The 21,025-nt window shown below is 40.9% G+C and overlaps 1 protein-coding gene across 1 annotated transcript; it reads left to right on the top strand.

The window, feature by feature from the left end:
- The first annotated feature begins 10,451 nt into the window (after window positions 1–10,451).
- Window positions 10,452–14,827, top strand: fitm2 (fat storage inducing transmembrane protein 2). Its single transcript, XM_053318460.1, has 2 exons — window positions 10,452–10,624; window positions 12,739–14,827. Exons 1-2 carry the CDS (start codon window positions 10,452–10,454, stop codon window positions 13,343–13,345), a joined length of 780 nt encoding a protein of 259 aa, XP_053174435.1. The 3' UTR covers window positions 13,346–14,827.
- Window positions 14,828–21,025: the final 6,198 nt, after the last annotated feature.

Genomic DNA, 21,025 nt, shown 5'->3' with positions numbered 1-21,025 from the left:
CAATAACAGAACACCGCTCGGGTTCAGATCAGGGGGGCCGTTCCTCCCAATCACACCCTTCCAGGTCTCACTGTCGCTACCAACATGGGCGTTGAAGTCCCCCAGCAGAACGAGGGAATCCCCAGGGGGAGTGTTTTCCAGCACCCCCTCCAAGGAGTCCAAAAAGGCTGGATACTCTGAGCTGCTGTTCGGACCATAGGCACAAACAACAGTCAGGATCCGTCCCCCCACCCGAAGGCGGAGGGAGGCCACCCTCTCGTCTACCGGGGTAAACTCCAACATACAGGCACCAAGCCGGGGGGCAATAAGTATTGCCACCCCCGCCCGGCGCCTGACACCAGTGGCAACTCCAGAGTGGACGAGAGTCCAACCCCTCTCGAGGAGACTGGTTCCAGAGCCCTTGCTGTGCGTCGAGGTGAGGCCGACTATATCTAGCCGGAACTTCTCAACCTCACGCACCAGCTCAGGCTCCTTCCCCACCAGAGAAGTGACGTTCCACGTCCCTAGAGCTAGCTTCTGCAGCCGAGGATCGGACCGCCAAGGTCCCCGCCTTCGGCTGCCGCCCAGCTCACTACGCACCCGACCCCTTTGGCCCCTCTCACTGATGGTGGGTCTGTGGGAGAGGGGTCCCATGTCCCTTTTTCGGGCTATGCCCGGCCGGGCCCCATGGGTGAAGGCCCGGCCACCAAGCGCTCGCCTCCGAGCCCCACCCCCAGGCCTGGCTCCAGGGGGGGGCCCCGGTGACCCGCGTCCGGGCAAGGGACACGAAAAACCATCTGTCGTACTCGTCATTGGGGTTTTCTGAGCTACCTTTTGTCTGGCCCCTCCCCCGGGACCTGTTTGCCATGGGAGACCCTACCAGGGGCATAAAGCCCCCGACAACTGAGCTCCTGGGGTCATTGGGACACGCAAACCCCTCCACCACGGTAAGGTAGTAGCTCAGGGAGGGGTAGTGCCTCTGGATTGGCAGACTGGGGTGGTGGTCCCTCTTTTTAAGAAGGGGGACCGGAGGGTGTGTTCCAATTACAGGGGAATCACACTCCTCAGCCTCCCTGGTAAGGTCTATTCGGGGGTGCTGGAGAGGAGGGTCCGTCGGATAGTCGAATCTCGGATTCAGGAGGAGCAGTGTGGTTTTCGTCCGGGCCGTGGAACAGTGGACCAGCTCTACACCCTCTGCAGGATCTTTGAGGGTGCATGGGAGTTTGCCCAACCAGTCCACATGTGTTTTGTGGACTTGGAGAAGGCATTCGACCGTGTCCCTCGGGGGATCCTGTGGGGGGTTCTCCGGGAGTATGGGGTATCGGACTCCCTGATAAGGGCCGTCCGTTCCCTGTATGACCGGTGTCAGAGCTTGGTCCGCATTTCCGGCAATAAGTCGGACTTGTTTCCAGTGAGAGTTGGACTCCGCCAGGGCTGCCCTTTGTCACCGATCCTGTTCATAATTTTTATGGACAGGATTTCTAGGCGCAGCCAGGGTGTAGAGGGGGTCCGGTTTGGTGACCTCAGGATTGGGTCACTGCTTTTTGCAGATGATGTGGTCCTGTTGGCTTCATCAGACCGTGACCTCCAACTCTCACTGGATCGGTTCGCAGCCGAGTGTGAAGCGGCCGGGATGAAAATCAGCACCTCCAAATCCGAGGCCATGGTCCTCAACCGGAAAAGGGTGGAGTGCACTCTTCGGGTCGGGGATGAGATTCTGCCTCAAGTGGAGGAGTTCAAGTACCTCGGGGTCTTGTTCACGAGTGAGGGAAGGATGGAACGGGAGATCGACAGGCGGATCGGTGCGGCGTCTGCAGTAATGCGGACTCTGCACAGATCCGTCGTGGTGAAGAGAGAGCTGAGCCGAAAGGCGAAGCTCTCGATTTACCAGTCGATCTTCGTTCCTACCCTCACCTATGGTCATGAGCTTTGGGTAGTGACCGAAAGAACAAGATCGCGGGTACAAGCGGCCGAAATGAGCTTCCTCCGTAGGGTGGCTGGGCTCTCCCTTAGAGATAGGGTGAGAAGCTCAGTTATCCGGAGGGAGCTCGGAGTAGACCCGCTGCTCCTCCGCGTCGAGAGGAGCCAGATGAGGTGGTTCGGGCATCTAGTTAGGATGCCTCCCGGACGCCTCCCTGGTGAGGTGTTCAGGGCACGTCCCACCGGTAGGAGACCCCGGGGAAGACCCAGGACACGCTGGAGAGATTATGTCTCTCGGCTAGCCTGGGAACGCCTCGGGGTCCCCCTGGAAGAGCTGGACGAAGTGGCTGGGGAGAGGGAAGTCTGGGCTTCCCTGCTTAGGCTGCTGCCCCCGCGACCCGACCCCGGATAAGCGGCAAGAAGATGGATGGATGGATGGATGGTATTAATGTCTAAGTAGCATTTTATTGCTATAGTTGGTCGAATATGAGCTAATTTGAATTTTCTTAAATTCTGTTGAGTAGTTTTATCTCTGACATGAGTCATATTTTATAAGCCAGATGCCCTCTGGGTTTTCTGCCTCGTTTAATACTCGACAGAGTGAGAAGAAGGACAGATAAGAGGATGCAGATTATATTTAAGGGCCACTTGAGATACTGTTGCTTGCTGCATTGATTCTCATAGAAACTGTTCACTGAAAGTGAACTGAAACTCAGAGCAACAGTTGTCTTTCAGTCCAATTTGTATTGCATGCAGCTTTAATATGCAGACCACTCTGCTTGATTTATTGATTTATTTTTGTGTCAACAGCAATTCATGTTTCTAGTCTTTTTGGTAAAGGTTCTCAGGTTGGTAATGTAATGCTGAGGTTTGTGTGCTGTGTTTGCGCAATATGACTTGTGCACTTATTTATAAGTGTTATATTTATATAACTCCAAGACAGTTTAATATATAACAGTTTATATATGAAGAGGATTGTGCATGCTGTGGACTTTTATTTGGCTCATGGATGGAAGTTCTGCTTTTGATTTGTCCTCAGCCCAGGGCAACTACTGCCTTTTGTGTTTTTCCATGTTTTCCTCAGCCTGCTCTTCCCTCCACACCTGCCCTGCATCAGTCTCGTTAGCTTTGCCCTGCTCCCTGTGTCTTCTCCAGCCAATCAGCTCCCAGCCTGGCCTTGTTTCTTGCCACCTGTTCCTTGTTGTTTCATTAGTTCAGTTTGTTTGGAAGTCCTGGTTTTCAGTTCAGTCTTGTTAGATCCATTGTTCACTTTTTGTTCTGCTTGGTTTGTTCTGTTTTGCATTGTTCTGTTTTGGCCTGCTTGCACTCAAGTCTAAATAAAAAGAATATTTTTCAGCCTCGCTCAGCCTGCATTCGTGTCCACCTGCTCCGCTCCACCTAACAAAAAGTATATGTTTCTGTATACAATCTTATTCTGTGAACTTAGCTCTAGAATAAATGCAGTGAAGTAGAAATAAAATATAAATAAATAGCCAAATTTGTTCATAAACACAGTACATAATTAAATATATTTAGTTGAATTCCACTGCTGTTCAAACTCAATCGGGTGTGATGTCTTCCCATCGACAACTTTTGTCCACTTGGGTCAAAACCGACCCAATTTGGTTTGACTGTTTATAAAGCGTAAGGTATAAATTATCACCTAATTCTGTGTTAGACTTTTTTTCCTACTTCATTCCAACTTATTACCACAGGTTTTACACATATATTTGGAAATTATGGTCAAGGATCAGACAGAAGTCAGTTTTTCCAGGGAAGCTTTACAGATACGTAATGTATGACAAAGCACAGTGCACCAAAAGGCTTTGAGGTTGATTGAAACAGATGCTTACATAGGCTATATAATATCACTATAATCATTTGTAGATATAATATGTATATATAATAATATTGTAGATTGACCAACAGTCTTCCAACTAGCAGAAGAGGAAAAAAACCCTGAAAAGTGTGTTTGTTATCCAGCCAGTTTCCAAATATTTGCAGCAATCAATATTTCCAATTAGTCGACATTGTGTTTAAGGTTGTGGTTGCATTGAGCTTCTTCCACTGGGGTCAGCGTGTGCCGTGAAACGTTGACCTGCTGACTTACATCCACATGCCACGTTACAAAGCTTCGTTTGAGCAAACATGACTCCGAGCAAGAGCGGAATGGACACATCTCAGCTCAATGAAGAGGAAAGGCAAACGCTCCTCAGTGTGTGTGTGTGTGTGCGTGCGTGTGCGTGTGTGTGTGTAGGTGAATCTCACATTTTAAATAATTAAATCGTAATCATTAAAGATACTGTATTATGTGTAATCTTAATATATATTTCAGTGGTCATTTTTTAATTTTTTAGCCCATCATCTTACCCATAATAGAGCAGCAAATGAATAATTGACTCATTTCTTTGACATTTCTGTTGGGAGTAGGCAGAGCTGATTGTGTGATTGTGGACACAAGCAATCTTCCACATCTTGAAATAATCATTCTTTAATTAAGGTTGATTGTTGACTCAGACTTTCCCCGATTCTGTCCCAACTTTCATGCTGCCTAACTACTGTGTTAGGAAATAAGATCACCCCAGAAATTACAACCAAAGAAAAAAAAGTCATTCAGAAGTGAAGTAGATGACAGATCTTTGGATGTAAATGGGGTGATGGGTCATGGATGGAACAGACTACAAAGAGAAAAACCACAAGTGCAGAAATTTACATGTTTCTGAATTCAAATGTGACACGACATGATTTATGTAGAAAATAGTCTAACTGTTTAGCCTAGCGACGAGCACACTGAAGAAGGGCTTGGCATAAATTTTTCTGCATAAGTCACAGTGTACGGAGATTTCAGTTAAAAGTCATAAGAAAGCAAATCCATTCATTTAATAGAAAAAAAAGAGTGAGTTCGCCATATATCTTTTTGAATAATAACTTGAATAATAGAATTAAAAATCCAGAATCTGTTAATATGGAAATATTGTTAAGCTGGACACAAGATGTCATTCTGCACATTGAAATTCAAACATTCAAGTGAAGCAACAAGAAGAAAAACACATTTATGAGTTCAAACAATCAATCAATCATTTTATTTGTATAGCGCCAAATCACAACAAAGTTATCTCAAGGCACTTTACACATAGAGCAGGTTCTAAACTGAACTCTTCAGGTTTTAACTTTAAAGAGACCCAGCATTCCCACATGAGCAACAGTGGCAAGAAAAAACTCCCTTTTAACAGGAAGAAACCTCAGAACCAGACTCAGAGTGGGAGAACATCTGCGTCGACCGGTTGGGGATGGCTTTAAGTTTATCTAAATCCAAACAATTATACAAATATAATATTTTAGAAATGTATGACACATTTTTACCAATAGACCTTTTTCATAGGAGACATGTTTTGACATGTCAAAGCGTTTGAAAAGCACATGTGGAATTAATAACATATATCATACCAGTGAGGCATCCAACGTTAATGCAATCAGTTCCACCTGTGCTTTTCCTGCTGTGGGGTAAATAAGCCTGCTGTGAAAAAGGTCAGCGGCAGTAAATATATCACTGACAGGGAGAGATTTGGTGAGAAGGCAGGTAAGAGTGTAGTGTGGTCTTGAAGAACTAACAACTGTGGGTAAAAGCAGAGAGAATTCAGTATTTATTATGTTTTTTCAGCCGTGAAATGTTAATATACTGTAACAGCTAAAATAAGTACAAGAATAACAATAGTGTTTTATTCAGTGGTGGATTAAGTATTCAGCTCACTGCTTTACTAAAGTGGCTATACCATGCTGTGAAAATACTGTTTATATAGTACTGTTCAAAAATGTAGGCACTTTAGATGTTTATTTATTATAGGATAGGATTAGCAGGCACTATGAAGGGTATATGTTTTTTTACAAGGGCAAGACAGGCAGCAGACGGCATCGTTCTTTGTCTGTTTGATTGCAGAAAATGGTCAAAATAAACTGAAAGAAACATCATGCTTGCCTGGACAATGGACTTTTTTACCCTGTTTAAGATTCATTCCTTACATGCCACAGTGGCTATTGGATTTTGAATGTATTTACTTTTCTTCATTTTTTAAAAATGTTTTGTTTTCACGTTAAGGACAAATCACCACAAAAGCTAAATACATATCATCAGCAGTCCTTGTTTTCTTAAGCCATCATGGAGGTGTTTGATTGATCCCAAATGTATTCTGCAGCATGACAAAAACACCAAACATAGAGCCAGATTCATGAGTTGGCATGTTTTTTGCTCAGCAAGTACGCTCCAATAAAAGGTGTTGATGGAGTCATGGAGTCTCACGCAGGATGGATGCAAAGAGATGAAAAGAGTGTGAAGGGGTGACGGACAGTTTGTAGAATAAAGAGGTTTGACGAAGGAGTTGATGAAAAGTATGAGACCAAATCTGTTATGCTTCACTTTGATTTGTGGTACTTGGCTGTCAGTGTTCTTTGACCACATGTCATACCGAGTAAGGCAGAGTGTTCCCAAACCTTTGCAGTACAAGAATTGTTCAAAGTTTTGTCATAGTTTGTTTGTACTGTATGATGGAGTGATTTTGCCACATGTGGTAAATGCGGAGAGAATGACGTTGAAGGATAAAGATCCATGGTGTCTTCTTTGCAAAGGGAACAACACTGCGTAGGAGGCTAAATTTCCAAGGAGTGTAAGGGAGGCACAAATAATCAGGGAAGTAGGTAAGAAATGTTATGACGTAAGACAAGAAGCTAAGGAGGGCAAATCAGTCTGGAAGTATGCTGAGTTTTGTTTTTGTAAGGATCAGGCAAAGTTTTTGGCCTTTTCGGCAACGGTAATTTACTGCACTGCTGACGTCGAAAGAAAATCCAAGAAAACTGGCATAATTGTATTTCTGGGTGTTGTGGGAGTTTCTGGAGAAGTCAAGTCAAGTCAGTTTTGTTTATATAGCGCCAAATCACAACAGAAGCTATGTCAGGGCATTTTTCACATAGAGCAGGTCTCGACCATACTCTCTAATTTACAGAGAACCAACAATCCCTCATGAGTAAGCACTTGGCAAGAAAGAAAGCTCGAGCAGAACCGGGCCCTATAGGTGAGCGGCCATCTGACTTGAGCGGTTGGGTTGAACGAGAAAGAAGGATGGAGAGAAGGGAGAGAGAGACACACAAAGGACAGCAACAACAGCGATAACAATAACAGTAATAGATAGATACAGAGAGAGCCAATGGGAGCTAAGCGCCCATAAAGAGAGTTTTCATAGAGTTTTCAGTACAATGCCTGTTATTTATGAGACAAATCGGCAAAAACATTTTTTCCAGTAGAACAATGCATCATAACTCTTGTGAATGACAATGACTGCACTCCCTCACCAAGCCACTGTGAGGCGCTGTAGATATTAATGATATTAACCGCTCATAAGCGGGGCCTATGTCTATTCAGAGAGTGACTTTTTTTCTCACAAATTTGTGACTTTATCATAACAGAGAATATCCAACTTTTCTCTTGCAAAATTATGACTTTATACTGTCGGAGAATATCCTACTTTTTTCCCGCAAATTTGCGACTTTGTAATATCAGAGAATACCCAACATTTTTTTGCAAATGTATGACTTTATGCTGCCTGAGAATATTCGACTTTTTTTCTTGCTGATTTGTGACTTTATAATGTTGGAGAATACCCAACTTTTTTTTTTGCAAATTTACACTTTAATCTGAGAATTTTTTTCACGGAATATTAGCTCAGTCCATAACTATAAACTTTATCAAAAAGGAAAGTTTTAAGCCTACTCTTAAATGTAGAGAGGGTTTCTGCCTCCAAGATGGTTTCACAGGAAAGGAGCCTGATAGTTGAAGGTACAGAGGATGTGCAGCAGTTGTTTAGAGAAGCTCTTTGGCTTTCTCAAACACCTGAAATACGAGACTTTATAGCACAATAGGAAATAGGTGAGAAGGGAATATAAATCTTTTATTAGTCAATGGAGCGTTTATTTTAAGTCAGGTGTGTAAGATATATAGCCCCAATGGAACGCTTAGTGGACCAGAACCGACCCAGTGGATAACTTTACAATGTATGAAAATTGCAGAAAAGTAATTCCAATTTCTTTCCACCCTGATCAGAATACACTTCTCTAAAAAAGAAAAAAAGAATACATACTGTGATCATGTATACATATATTGAACATTGTGCAAAATGTTGTCAATCAGCATATTCTGTGCAAAATAATTGTTGAAATTTCACCCATTTTCTCAAGACATATCAGGCTATTCATCTGTTTGTCCGGCCCAAAGTTAACGAAAACTAAGACCAAAACTATTAGTGAAAAGACCATTTTGTTAACTGAAATACTGATCGATAACTGAAATGATAGTTTGTTTGTTTTTTAAAGAAGAAAACTAAATCAAAACATCAATGAATGATGCAAAATGAAATAAAACACAACTGATTTGCGGATAAAATCAGATTTGTTTTGCTTTTGATTTGAGCTAACCCTAACCATAATCCTTTAACCACTTAACGCACGCTGTTCCGTCTAAGGAACGGGACGGATGTTAGGAGGTAGCCACAAGTTCTTCTGGATGTTTTAAACACCAACCCTTAAACATATATACTCATGCCATACATCGTTGGAAAGCTTAGATTGCGCTGATTCATTCAAGACCACTTACGACTTATATGGTTGCTCACAGCCGTAATAGTATTAGCGATTAGCTCGGCTAGCCCCTGAGCTAAGTAAGAAAAGCTATAATGCTACATACCTTCAAAGTCTTCCCTTTATCCACAACGATCATCTTATGACTCAGCACTTTCTGTACAGCTCGCCAAATATCCATTCTTGTGAAATATGAAATCCGTTTCCATAAAACCGGAATACTTTCCTCAATATGTCCATGGATTTAGTCCAACACGTAACGTAATAACACAAATAACAAACCATATGCGGTCCGTTTACGTCATTTCCTGACCTGCGCGTCCATCTCAGAGTACACGTGACTAGATGTTTACGACCGTGAGCCTCTTCTGCTTCTGACGACACCACACACAAGCCAATCGGTGTTTAGGATTAGGCAGTACACGTATCCAAAGCGATCCAAAGCCAATGAAGACATGTGACCGACAACAATAACGACATGGCTTTGATTGACTGCTGTTCTAGCCTATGGAAATATTCGGTGAAATGAAGTTGATAACCTTTTAGCCAACGGTGTATGACCATATATGACACTAAGCTATTAAGTTTGGCTGTCCATAAACAAACTCCAAGCGTAACCGGCGTGCGCCCTGTGCGTAAAAGAGTTGAACCATATCATTACGCACTCGGCATTTTGGTACACGGTTGGTTCTTCTTCGACTTGACATATGACTTATACCAAAATAAACAGATAGATAGATAGATAGATAGATAGATAGATAGATAGATAGATAGATAGATAGATAGATAGATAGATAGATAGATATGGCCAAACAAAAAATATGGTTATATGTAATAATAATAATAATAATAATAATAATATTAATAATAATAATAATAATATGGCGTCAGCTTTCATTAGAGACCAAGATTTTGATTGTAGGCAAAGGGGATGTGAAGTTATAGGTGTTTGATTGTGGTTATACAGCTTTGGTAACCAAGTGTCCATTTGGAGTCTCCAAAAAGGACCTAAGGAAAACACATGGACATACCTGTTGAAAAATAATTGAATTGAATTGAAAAATTCATCTTTTGGTCTTTTGACTCCAAATTTGGACTGCATGAAGCCAAGACATGTGGCTGTGGCCTCATTGTGTCTATATCCTGCTGAGAGGTCCCTGAATGTCTGTACACATGTCATTGTAAAGGCAAACCTATGGGCGAGTAAACAACCCCATCATTGTAACCTCTGCCACTCTTTGTGAGTAAGTCACAGAATCACACAGACACTTTTACAAGAATCCTGAGAGTGTTTCCTTTCCAATGATACCAGACACATCTCTGAGTCTCAAACTATGTGGGATCTGTGCTGCTCACAACTTGGGCATGTCGTTTAGGCTAACAGCATAAAAAACAGGGGCGTGTGTTAAGTGGTTAAACCACGTTTGGTGTCATGCATTCATTCATCCTTTTTCAGCTTCTACAAATCCAGTCTTTCCTCCTAATACCTGAAAGACTACAAAAACTAAATAAAAGATAAGATAAAGAAATGTATTGTCATATGCATGGTAAAAACACGGACAATACAATTAAATTCTTACTTTGCTGCTCTCCTTACACACAACAGTAACACATACACACAGCATAGCCTACACATCAAACACATAACAAAAGATGCATACAACAATAATATATTAAAATATAAAATTAAAAAATGGTTTAAAAAAAACAAACAAAGAAACTTAACTAAATCCAGTCAATTCCCCAGAATAAAAATGAAGATAAAACCACTTATATCCCTTGTTAAACTAGCTGTATGTAAAATGAATTTGACACCGCTTATTTAAATCCACTAGGTGGCGGTATGACGCATTTTTGATTCCAACCGCCAATAACGACAAGAAGACGAAGAAGAAGACGAGGAAGAAGAAGAAGAAGAAGACGTCAACATGGCAGGGGTAGATGTCATTGTGGACAAGCTGGTGACACTTTGGAGGATACCAGCCGTCAGACAAAACTTCCCCTGGATATTTTTACTTATTTCAGTCTCTGGATCAGTGCTGAAACATCTGGAGCTCATCCCGCCGTCTTATTTCAGCAGCAGCAGAAATGCATTGAACGTGTAAGTAGCCTCCATTTAGCATGTTGTTAGCTGGTAGCTGAGGTCCAAAGCTCATAAACAAACCTTTCACTGACTGTCAGGTGATTTCCGATGAAGGAAAGATTAAAAATACAATCAGATTAAAATACAATCAGGAGTTGTTGTTAAATGAAGAGATTTAGGGCAAAGCTAAAGGAGCTGTGCTGTCAAAATTCAAATAAAAACATTTAAAGCCTCAAATGAACTTTTATAGATAGAGAAAGGACCTTTAATTAAATACAATGTTATATTCATTTTGTTATTTAGCATGTTTTATCTATTTAATATGTTTTAAACTGAATTAGTGAATGATTTAAGTCATGTAAGGTGGCCCTGAAGGCTCAAACCACTGCGACTAAAGACGACATTTACGGTTTTATGTTTTTGTGCAACAGTGCAGCTCTTTGGCAAAGATTAATAGGTTAAACACTCAGATCAAGTCAAGCTGTAGAAGAAACTGATTAGAAAAGGTGTATTTTATTATTTATGAATTAAACTATTCATTGGTCAGAGGAAAAAATGTGTTTATATATCTAACATTAGTTGTTAGGTGACATTTAGATGGACAAACAAAACGTATGTAAAGTGGCTGTGTGGGTTTGGGTGTGGTACACAGTGCTTCAGGTACCAGCTTGACAATGAAATATAGAAAAGAAAATCCAGGTTGGGTAATGATTAAAGAGTTTAAAGGCTTAAAAGTAATCTACTAGGAATGTCTTTATGTTTGTTGGTCTCTAACAAGTATTATAAAGTATTACCAAAAGTTGCTAACAGTCAAATTTATATGTGATGTATTGTTCCTGTAACAATTCAAATGTTAAACTCATAGGTAATAAAATACGCCCTATATTAACAGTTGCTGCTACAGCTTGACTTGGCCTGATTTAAGATAAGATAAGATATTTCTTTATTGATCCCTCTTTGAAGAAGTTCATATTGACACAAGCAGTATAGTGGGAAAAGGTAGCAGCATAAAGGTGAACATGATGTAATAAATAAAATAAAATACTATATACAGTAACAATCTGTGTGTAAATAAATCTGCATTATATATAAATATGCAGAAGTTCCTGAGATTATATACATGTGTGCAATGTTCCTTGGATTTACACAGTAAGGACTAGAGATGTGGGGGGGGGGGGAATCAATACAACATAGTATGGCGATATTTTGCGTGACAATATTGTATCGATGCACAGAAGCCAAATATCAATGTTTTTGGAACTAAAAATAATAAAGTCAATTGCTTTCTCAGGCCACTAGAGGGCTCTAATTTGTTTTGTGGTGAGGTCAGCAGAGGTGACAGTCAGTGTGCATGAAGTTTTCCTTTGGGGACATAATTTGCAGTTGAAAAAAGATAATGAATTGCAGTATATCGCAGCATATCGCATTATATTTAAAATCGCAATAATATTGTATCGTGACAGAACTATCGTAATAATATTGTATCATGCAGCGTCTGGTGATTCCCACCCGAGTAAGGACAGCGTCAGTCTATTTTAGAGGGAGGTACTGGGAGCTGGAGGCTAATATTAGAAAACTTGAGGTAATACTGGTGTATACTATGGACACGCGCCTCTACTTGTGCTGCTGTAAGCTGAGTATTTAAGTGTTATCCCATAAATGTCACTTGGAGTTGCAGTGGCTGTGATTCAGCAGAAGTTTTTACATCTATGAAGCAAAAGTTTACCAAATGAAATCGAGTTATTTACCACAAACTCCCTTCATGAGTAGCTCTGAAAAGATAACTAAGATAATATAATCCACAGTCTCACTTCAGGTGTTTATTTAAATATTCTATGCAAGAAAAATACTGTTATCTTTGACTTTAGGGGGGGGGGGGGTGGGTAGATTTTGGATAACACAATTATCCTTTTATCATTTTCCTGGCCTCATTTTTTTTCTCTTGTGGAACATATTTTCTTTTCAGCTGATTTAGATGTTTAAAAAACTGATTAGAGAGCCTGTGTGCTTCCTACTGTTGAGTAACACTTCCAGCACAGATTGACCTGATATCTGAATGAACATCAGGCTGCAGATAAGCTGATAAAAAAGGCATGAATACGTTTGAATAATGCACACTCTTCTGATTACAGGTACTTTGTCAAGTTGTCCTGGGGTTGGACCTTGCTGCTGCTGACTCCCTTCCTCCTCCTCTCCAACTCCTCCTTCAACAGGAGCGTGTCCTTCCTCGGCCGGCGGCTGCTGTCTCTGGTGGTGGCCACCGCCGTGTGGTACGTCTGCACCGAGACCTTCTTCTACATCGAGGACATAACCGGCTCCTGTTTTACACTCGACACCTCGGAGCTCGTCGAGGGCTTCGCTAACAAAGCCACCTGCAGGAGAGCCGGCCACCACTGGGATGGCTACGACATCTCGGGGCACTCCTTCATCCTGGCCTACTCCGCTCTCTTCATCATGGAGGAAACGGCGCCGATGGCCTCCCTGAAGACAGCCAGCCTGTCTTCTCTGCCGAGGATGGTGCTCAACATTCTGTACGTGGCTCTGAATCTCATAGTGATTATTTGGGTGTGGATGTTTGCCTGCACCTCTGTTTACTTCCACGACATGTCTCACAAGCTGCTCGGGACCATATGCGCCCTCTCCGGGTGGTATCTGACATATCGGGTTTGGTATCCAAGCCCTTTGTCTCCTGGACTCCCCCCTCTCCGCCAGCCAAAAGAACAGAAACAACACGCTTAGACTGCGGTCATACTTTCCAACACACGACATTTACCCGCCAATGTTGCAGCCGTCCGTCCCTCCGCCAAAAAAACACAACACAACACACTACACTTATGTTGCTTATGTGTCTCCGGATCCAAGCCGAGGCCACGCTATTTAAAGTTATTCCCTCCTTGCAGGAAAGGTCAAATTGTTTCAGGATAAGTGGCTCGCAGTTCCTCCGCTCTGTGTTTGTCAGCTGCCGTTCCCAAAATGACTCGTGGGTAATCTGAGATAAAAGCAAAACGCTGCTCTGCTGTCCGGCTTTGCGGCTCCCTCTCTCTCTCTCATGCTACACCAATTGTTTGTCTCACAGTTTGTTGCCTTAATAATATTTCATTTGGATGAGTAATCACAGTTTTTAGATGTGAGCGGGAATACTTTGAGAATGTTTACAGCTCCTGTCGTGTAGCACTGATGATGATGATGATGATGATGACCAATGTACAGCAGCTATACTCTTTGTTTTTTTAAAGAGAAAACTACCTTTTAGAACAAAGTCAGAACTGACACTATAACTGCAGCGGACCTACGTTTCACCCTGTATGTTGGATTTTAGGATTTTAATAAGTTGTCTATTTATAATCACATGTGGTTTGGTGACTGTACAGCAACATAGGAAGTTTTAAAATTTGATTAAGAATAGTAATTATATATATCATTTTTAATCTCTCGTGATAAATGCACTCCAGTAGTAGGAGAGCACTGCGAATGGATATTAGTAGTATTATTACTGTTGTTAAGAGTGCCTAATAAGACAAACCTGGACATATTCAACACTCACCCTGTGAAAAGACCAGAACTGGACTGACTGTTTTTAAGGCTGCTTTCAGATGTATGGGATCATCCATCATCTGACACCCAAACATATTCAACAAGCAACACATTCAGTCTTTAAATTCACAGATCTGTTCCTCACACTGGACTTTATTGGTCATATTTCATGGTCACACTGGTACCTGCAACAATATTTCCCTCTTCAAATCAACGTTTTGGGCTAAATGGCGACCTGTAAAGTATTGTAAAGTATTACTAAAGCCTTTAATATATATATATAGTAGCCTATTCCTCTGTGACATAGAGCTATACTGTTGTCCAAAAATGAATAAAAACACATAAACATTGGCACTGTGGTTTGCTTTGAGTCAATCCTACATACACCGTTTTGCTGATGCCATATAAATAAGGAGATTAGGTTATTTATCATTATCAATTAATCAAAATCATGTCAGATAATGGTGAAAAACAGCAATAAAGATTTCTCAAAGCAGAATATTCAACCTAAAATGTCTCATTTTATTATTAGTCCACAATCCAAAGATCAGAACATAGCCACATTTAAGAGGCTGGAAACAGATAATTTAAGCATTTTTTAATTAAAATTGTGACTCAAAATGATGAATTAGTGATCAAAATAGTTTAGGCAATTTTGTGTCGATCAATTAATCGACTTATCGTTACAATACTACACCAGATTCCCAAATGTGTGATAATCTGCAGCTGAAAACAAACTGTTTACTCCTATTTTAGTTTTTTTTTTTTTAAACAAGAAAACTGCAGAGCCCAGCTGTTGAGGGAAATACTTACATAATACTACTTCTTTTTTTTTTTTAAATGAAACAGTATATTTGTGAGCCGTCTTCAGTAGGATTGAACGGGAGCTTCGGGCTGAGAGACACAGACGAGGTCGGAGGAGGTCAAAGTATTGAGAGACAGATTAACAACATTATTGGTTTTGGTCTTTTCATGGGGTTTGTTGAAAAACTACCATATCATCAGTATCAGTATCAACTTACATAAATCATAGGAGCATGTTTAAAACTTTTTTTTTTTCTAGCAATGATGTGATGAAAGCACAGTCGATGGGTGAAAGATGCCAAATTAAAAAACCAGAATCAGTATATTCCATTTTTCATAATTTATTTTGTCATTGATGGCAACTGAATAAATTAAGGCTTATGAACAAACATCATAAAAAGCACCATAAATAAATGCATATATATAAATATAAAAAATAAAAAGTAAAAAATAAAAAAATACTTTAGTGAAATATAATGGCCACAAATCACAACTAGGATTTTTTTTTTTTTTTTTTTTTACTCGACTTGAACTCTTTGTGTGTGTGATCCAAGAGGTACAGATCCAGCCCCTCAGGCAGCATGACTTCAGTCCGACGAAGAAGAAGAAGAAGAAGAAGAAGAAGCAGTGGAGTCGTAACAAGTGGACTAGCAGTAATCAGAAAGCACGAAGAGTTCACAATGATTGGCTGGTTATAACCTTTCTTGACGTTTACCCCTCCCTCCCTCCTCCTCTCTCTCTCTCTCTCTCTCTCTCTCTCTCTCTCCGAGTTTCCTCTGCTGTTTGTCAATGAACAAAAGAAGTGAACGTTTGAGCACAAAGAAGAAATGCTGACACAATTAAGCTAAAATCGCAAAATGATTCAATCGCATCAGGAAATAGCACTTTTACAACTTCTCTTAATAACCTCCAGACTTGAAAAAAAATTAATATATATATTTATCTATATTTTTAACTTTTGTGCCATTTATATTACTGCTGCTCATGCAAAGAACAGTGTTGAAACTAAAAGCCCCTCTTGTTTCATTTAATGCATATCTCAAATATCTTCTTCTCTCCAGATGTGAAGGTTAAAATCTGTAATGGCTATAACCGCACAGTCTCTCTGTCTCTCTCTCTTTCTCTCTCTCTCTCTCTCTCTCTGGTCATATCAGACGTAGAAACTGGACACAAACCAACATCTTTTACAGCCTTCTACACTTCTAGAGGAGTTACATTAAATCTCAGTGGAAAAATCAGATTTAATTATCAGATAAATACGGACACAGCAAAAGGAGACGCTGCTGTTTTTAAAGGAGCATTGATCGTCTTTGGTTCAATAGTTTTTTTCCACCACCACAGCTGCAGCAGCGAGCGTCCTGTCTCCTGTCTCTAACTGAAAAAACTCACATAAATCTGCGTTTGTTAACCAAAGGCTTGTACAGTTAAACCCCCCCTTCCCCCTCCCTCCCTCCACTCACTGACTAGAAAAGGGGGCAACTGTAGCTGCATGAATGTGTCAGTCTAACCAGCCATTAAACTTAAAGAAGCTTATTACAACTCCTCCTCCGGCCCGGCATGGTCCGTCACATCATGAATAATGAATTAAACGTAAAGAGGGGAGGGTTTCAGGAGCAGACTTATAACATGTTAAACACCTTCGAGGTCCAACTAAGAAAAAGCACAAAGCCTCCCATTAAAGGGTGAACAAAGTGTGGAGAGAGAAACAAAGAAAACTTAACAGCTGGTAAAGGCTTTTTTTTCATCATCATACTCCTTTCACCTTTAGATGAGTCAGCTATCCCCCCTTCCCTCCCTCCGTTCCCCTTCTTATTCATCCATTTTTGAAGCTTGTTAAAAAAAGTCAGCACGGTGAAACACAAAAAAAAGAAATCATCAAGACGAATGTATAATTAAAAAATATCTATCTGTAAAAACAATCTTGCATCTGTCAGGTGGAGTTGGTGACAAATAAAGAAAGCAGCAGTAAAAAAAATCCAGTGATTTTTTTTTTCTTGCTCAGTATTGCTGAGAGGTGAGGAGGAAGAGGAGGGGTGTTGGAGGGTGAGCGGGTGCTTCAGAGGTTACACTCAGTGACATTTAGACATTTTTGGTGGTTTTTGATTATTTCGGTAAGTGGATCGTAAATTCTGCCTCCTGGTGCCACACAATAATCGTCCATAAGTGTCCACCTTTATCACAAAAACACACTTACACAATAAGAAAAGTACCCATGCAAATGAAATATACACCCTAGACCTACTGTAACTAAGCAACACTGCTAGAGCCATAGACGCAGAATTTACAATATTCCCACCAGGTCAGCCGAGTGTAACTTTCCCAAACACCCGGGTAGTAGAGCTGGGCAACAGATCAATAATATATCAATATCATGACGTGAGAGTGAGAGTAGATATCGTGTTAACAGTTCGGATAGATTTCAGTTATTCACCTTTAACCCTTGTGTCGTCCTCCCGGGTCAAATTGACCCCGTCTGTTTTGACTGTTCCTTCTTTCCTTCCTCCAACCCCCTTTCTTCCTTCCTTCTGTCCTTCTTTCCTTCTCTCCTTCTTTCCTTCTTTCCTGCCTCCCTCCTTGTCTCTTTCTTTCCTCCCCATGATCTTCCTTCTTTCCTCTTTCCTTTCTCCTTCCTTCTTTCCTCCCTCCCTCCTACCTTTCTTCTTTCCTTTTCCCCTTTTCTTCCTTCCCTCCTTCCTTCCCGCTTTCCTTCTTTCCTTTCCTTTCCTCCCTCCTTCCTTTCCTTTCCTATCTTCCTCCCTCCCTCCCTCCTTTCCTTCCTTCTTTCTTTTCCTCCCATCCTTCTTCCTCCCTTCCTTCCTCCCTCCTTTCCTTCCTTCCTTCTTTCCTCCCTTCCATCCTTTCCTTCCTTCCTTCCTCCCTTCCTTCCTTGACTCGAGGACAACAGGAGGGTTAACCCACTATACTCATCATATTCACATCACTGGTGATTATCAAAACTCTCATCGTGTAACTATTTTGTGAAAGCACCAATAGTCATCTATACACACATAATATTTTGGTTGATGTTTGATTTTGTCCGTATCGCCCAGCCCTACTACCCCCCCCCCCCCCCTCCCCCCCTCAAGGTTTTTATTACATCTGAACTCCTGCTCAGCGACAAAGAGAGTGACAGTGGACCATCGTGTGCTGTGTAATCTCTGGTGCTCTAAATAAACTATAAACTGGCTCTGAGCGCACATGTGTGTGTGTGTCTCTGTATGTGTGTGTGTGTGTGTGTGTGTGTGTGTGTATTGGGTGTACTGTTAGATGAAGGAATAGTTTGACCGTCGGGGAAATGGAGGTTATTTGCTTTCTTGAGGAGCGTTAGATGAGAAGATGGATATCACTCTGATGTCTTTATGAGAGATATTAAACTGGAGGAAGCAGGTGATTGTCTTAGCTTATAACTGAACCTGAAACCATTATAGTTTAGCGAGTTATACGTCACCACTAAACATGAAGCAGAAGCTGAGGCTGATGCTTTTTGTGGTCAGAAATGCTCCAAAGTGTAAGACACATTTTTTAATTTTGACCCGATGATGGACCCGCTGAAGTCAGAGCATCACCAAAGTTAAAACAGTTCATCCAGAGTCGGGATTTCTGGCTCAACTTCACAGAGAAGAAGAAAAAAAGTTTTAACCCTCCTGTCGTCCTCCCGGGTAAAATTGACCCCATCTCTCTTTTGACCGTTTTTTCCTCCCTTCCTCCCTCTTTCTTAAATTTTTCCTTAGTTTTTAGCCTCCTTCCCTCTTTCTTTGCTCCCTCCTCCTTCCTCACTTCTTTCTTTCCTTCCTTCCTTCCTCCCTCCCTCCTTACTCCTTTCCTTCCTTCCTTCCTTCCTCCCTCCCTCCCTCCTTGCTCATTTCTTTCCTTCCTTCCTCCTTTCCTCCCTCCCTCCCTCCCTCCCTCCTTCCTCCTCTCCTTACTTCCTTCCTCCGTCCCTCCTTGCTCATTTCTTTCTTTCCTTCCTTCCTTCCTCCTTTCCCTATCCCTTCCTCCTGTCCTTCCTTGACCTGAGGACAACAGGAGGGTTAAGAGATCAAAACTCCAGGAACACTTGTACTAATAATGTTTCATGATGACTCTGATGAAGGCCACAGACTAAACTACAGGTGATGTTGGAGTTTTGACCTCTTTAAATATGAATGTTTGCACCAAACGTCGTGACTGTCTGTCAAATAGCTCTTAAGATAGATCAGTCTGGACTGACTCGCTGACTCATACTGCCAGCATGGCCATCTGGATTAAAAAATATTTTAATTGCTGCATGAAAATAAATATTTGTTTCACACATTTCCCAAATCCAAATAAAGATGGTAGCCAGAAATTACTACTCCTTGATTAATTTGTACAATAGGAATCAAATTGTACAGTAATATTTTTATCATCAGTAATATTGATAAGTATTTACTGATGTTTCTTTCCCATATTTCATGTTAGTATTTTGGGTGAATTTTGCATAAAAGGCGAGGTCATTATGTTTGGTAGAGGAAGTCAATGCATTGGCAGATCACTAAACTGGCTGCATATGAAAAGGTTTCTTTTGTCCTCGACTGGTAGACTAGACAAGCGATGTATGAAATGGGGATTTTAAAGATGCAGCATATCTATAATCTGCCTCTGGTGATACCAAGGATTATATTTCATATCACACACACACACACATATATATATATATATATGTATATATATATATATATATATATATATATACTCTTCTGTGTTTTTGGTTTTCTGATTTATTTACTTTTTCTTTTCCTTTTCTGTTATTTTTTGTTGTTGTATTGTAGCGTCTGGTTATTGTAATTTAATACTTTGATGCCTACCTGCCTAAAATTGTGCAGCAAACAGAATATTTTTACATCCAGATGGTTGGAAATCTTTGAGGAATCTGAAACCTGAATACTTTTAGAATACATGACAGTACAGTTTGTCAAACGATCTCCTGGGTTTTTCAAAAACTGGCGTGTTATATATTTATAACAAAAATGGAGTGCTTTGCATTGTGACTCAAATGTAACAGTGTACATCAGCCATCTTCAACTCATTCCACAAAGGGCCATGTGGCTGCAGGTTTTCATTCCAACCAAGCAGGAGCACACATGCACACCAATCAGCTGACTGAAGAGTGAGTTCAGCTGATTAAATGTGTGCTCCTGCTTGGTTGGAATGAAAACCTGCAGCCACATGGCCCTTTGTGGAATGAGTTGAAGATGGCTGGTGTACATGATATGAGGCACAAACTGGGGCTAAGAAACAGCTAGCACATCTGCAGCTAAGGCTCCACATAAAACCACAATTTGTTGATGTTACATTTCAGTTTTTGTCCAGATTTAAAAAAGGTGATGTAGTATGTTTATTATTATTCTCTAGAAGTGCTAGCTCCAGTCTTTATGCTAGGCTACAGCTAAACTGGCTGCTAGCTGTAGCTTCATATTTAACAAGACATGTGAGTAATATCGAAAACCTCATCTAAGTCTAAACAAGAAAGCAAAAAAAGCCTATTTCAGAAAAAATGTCAAACTATTCCTTTAAAGTTTGCCTCCATCCTTCACTTCATCTGGCAGTTTCTGGCAGCACAGCAATTATCAGAAAAGTGTTTGTCATGAACGTTTTCCCCCGCGGTTTTTACTACTTAAAAACCTCGGGCTGATGGAGGAGTGAAGAGCAGGTATGAGTAATGATGATAATAGTGGCATGCGAAGGTCGGTTAACCCCATGTTTGTGTTACTGTGTTTAAACATTTTTGTCTGGGTTTGTTTTTTTTTCTACTTTTGAAGTTTTTCAGTACAAGTGGACCTGATGCATGCCTCCAACAAGAGTTAAACAAGGACTTACAGGCACAAGAGCTGCAAGTTGCCAGAAATTAAAACTCGATGAAGGCCTTTGATTACCAGAAAATGTGCTGTCAAGAATTTCTTATTATGGAATGTTTTAATATTTCTTTGTTCACCCAGGTAAGTAATAGTGTTCTCTATATAGATTCATTATGTTTTTCCTGCAGTCATAAAACATTACAGAAAAGTTGAAACATCACACAAATTACACATTAGACATTTAACACAACAATAAGGGCATTCA

The sequence above is a fragment of the Scomber japonicus genome, chromosome 4 (assembly GCF_027409825.1).
Source record: "Scomber japonicus isolate fScoJap1 chromosome 4, fScoJap1.pri, whole genome shotgun sequence".
Taxonomy (NCBI): Eukaryota; Metazoa; Chordata; class Actinopteri; order Scombriformes; family Scombridae; genus Scomber; species Scomber japonicus.
This window is presented reverse-complemented; position numbering and strand designations above follow the sequence as displayed.

What these genes read in the sequence shown, in the direction of transcription:
- fitm2 (XM_053318460.1), top strand. Translation starts at nt 10,452, where the DNA reads ATGGCAGGGGTAGATGTCATTGTGGACAAGCTGGTGACACTTTGGAGG. An exon ending in AGCAGAAATGCATTGAACGT is followed by an intron (nt 10,625 to 12,738) that starts GTAAGTAGCCTC and finishes TTCTGATTACAG; the next exon opens with GTACTTTGTCAAGTTGTCCT.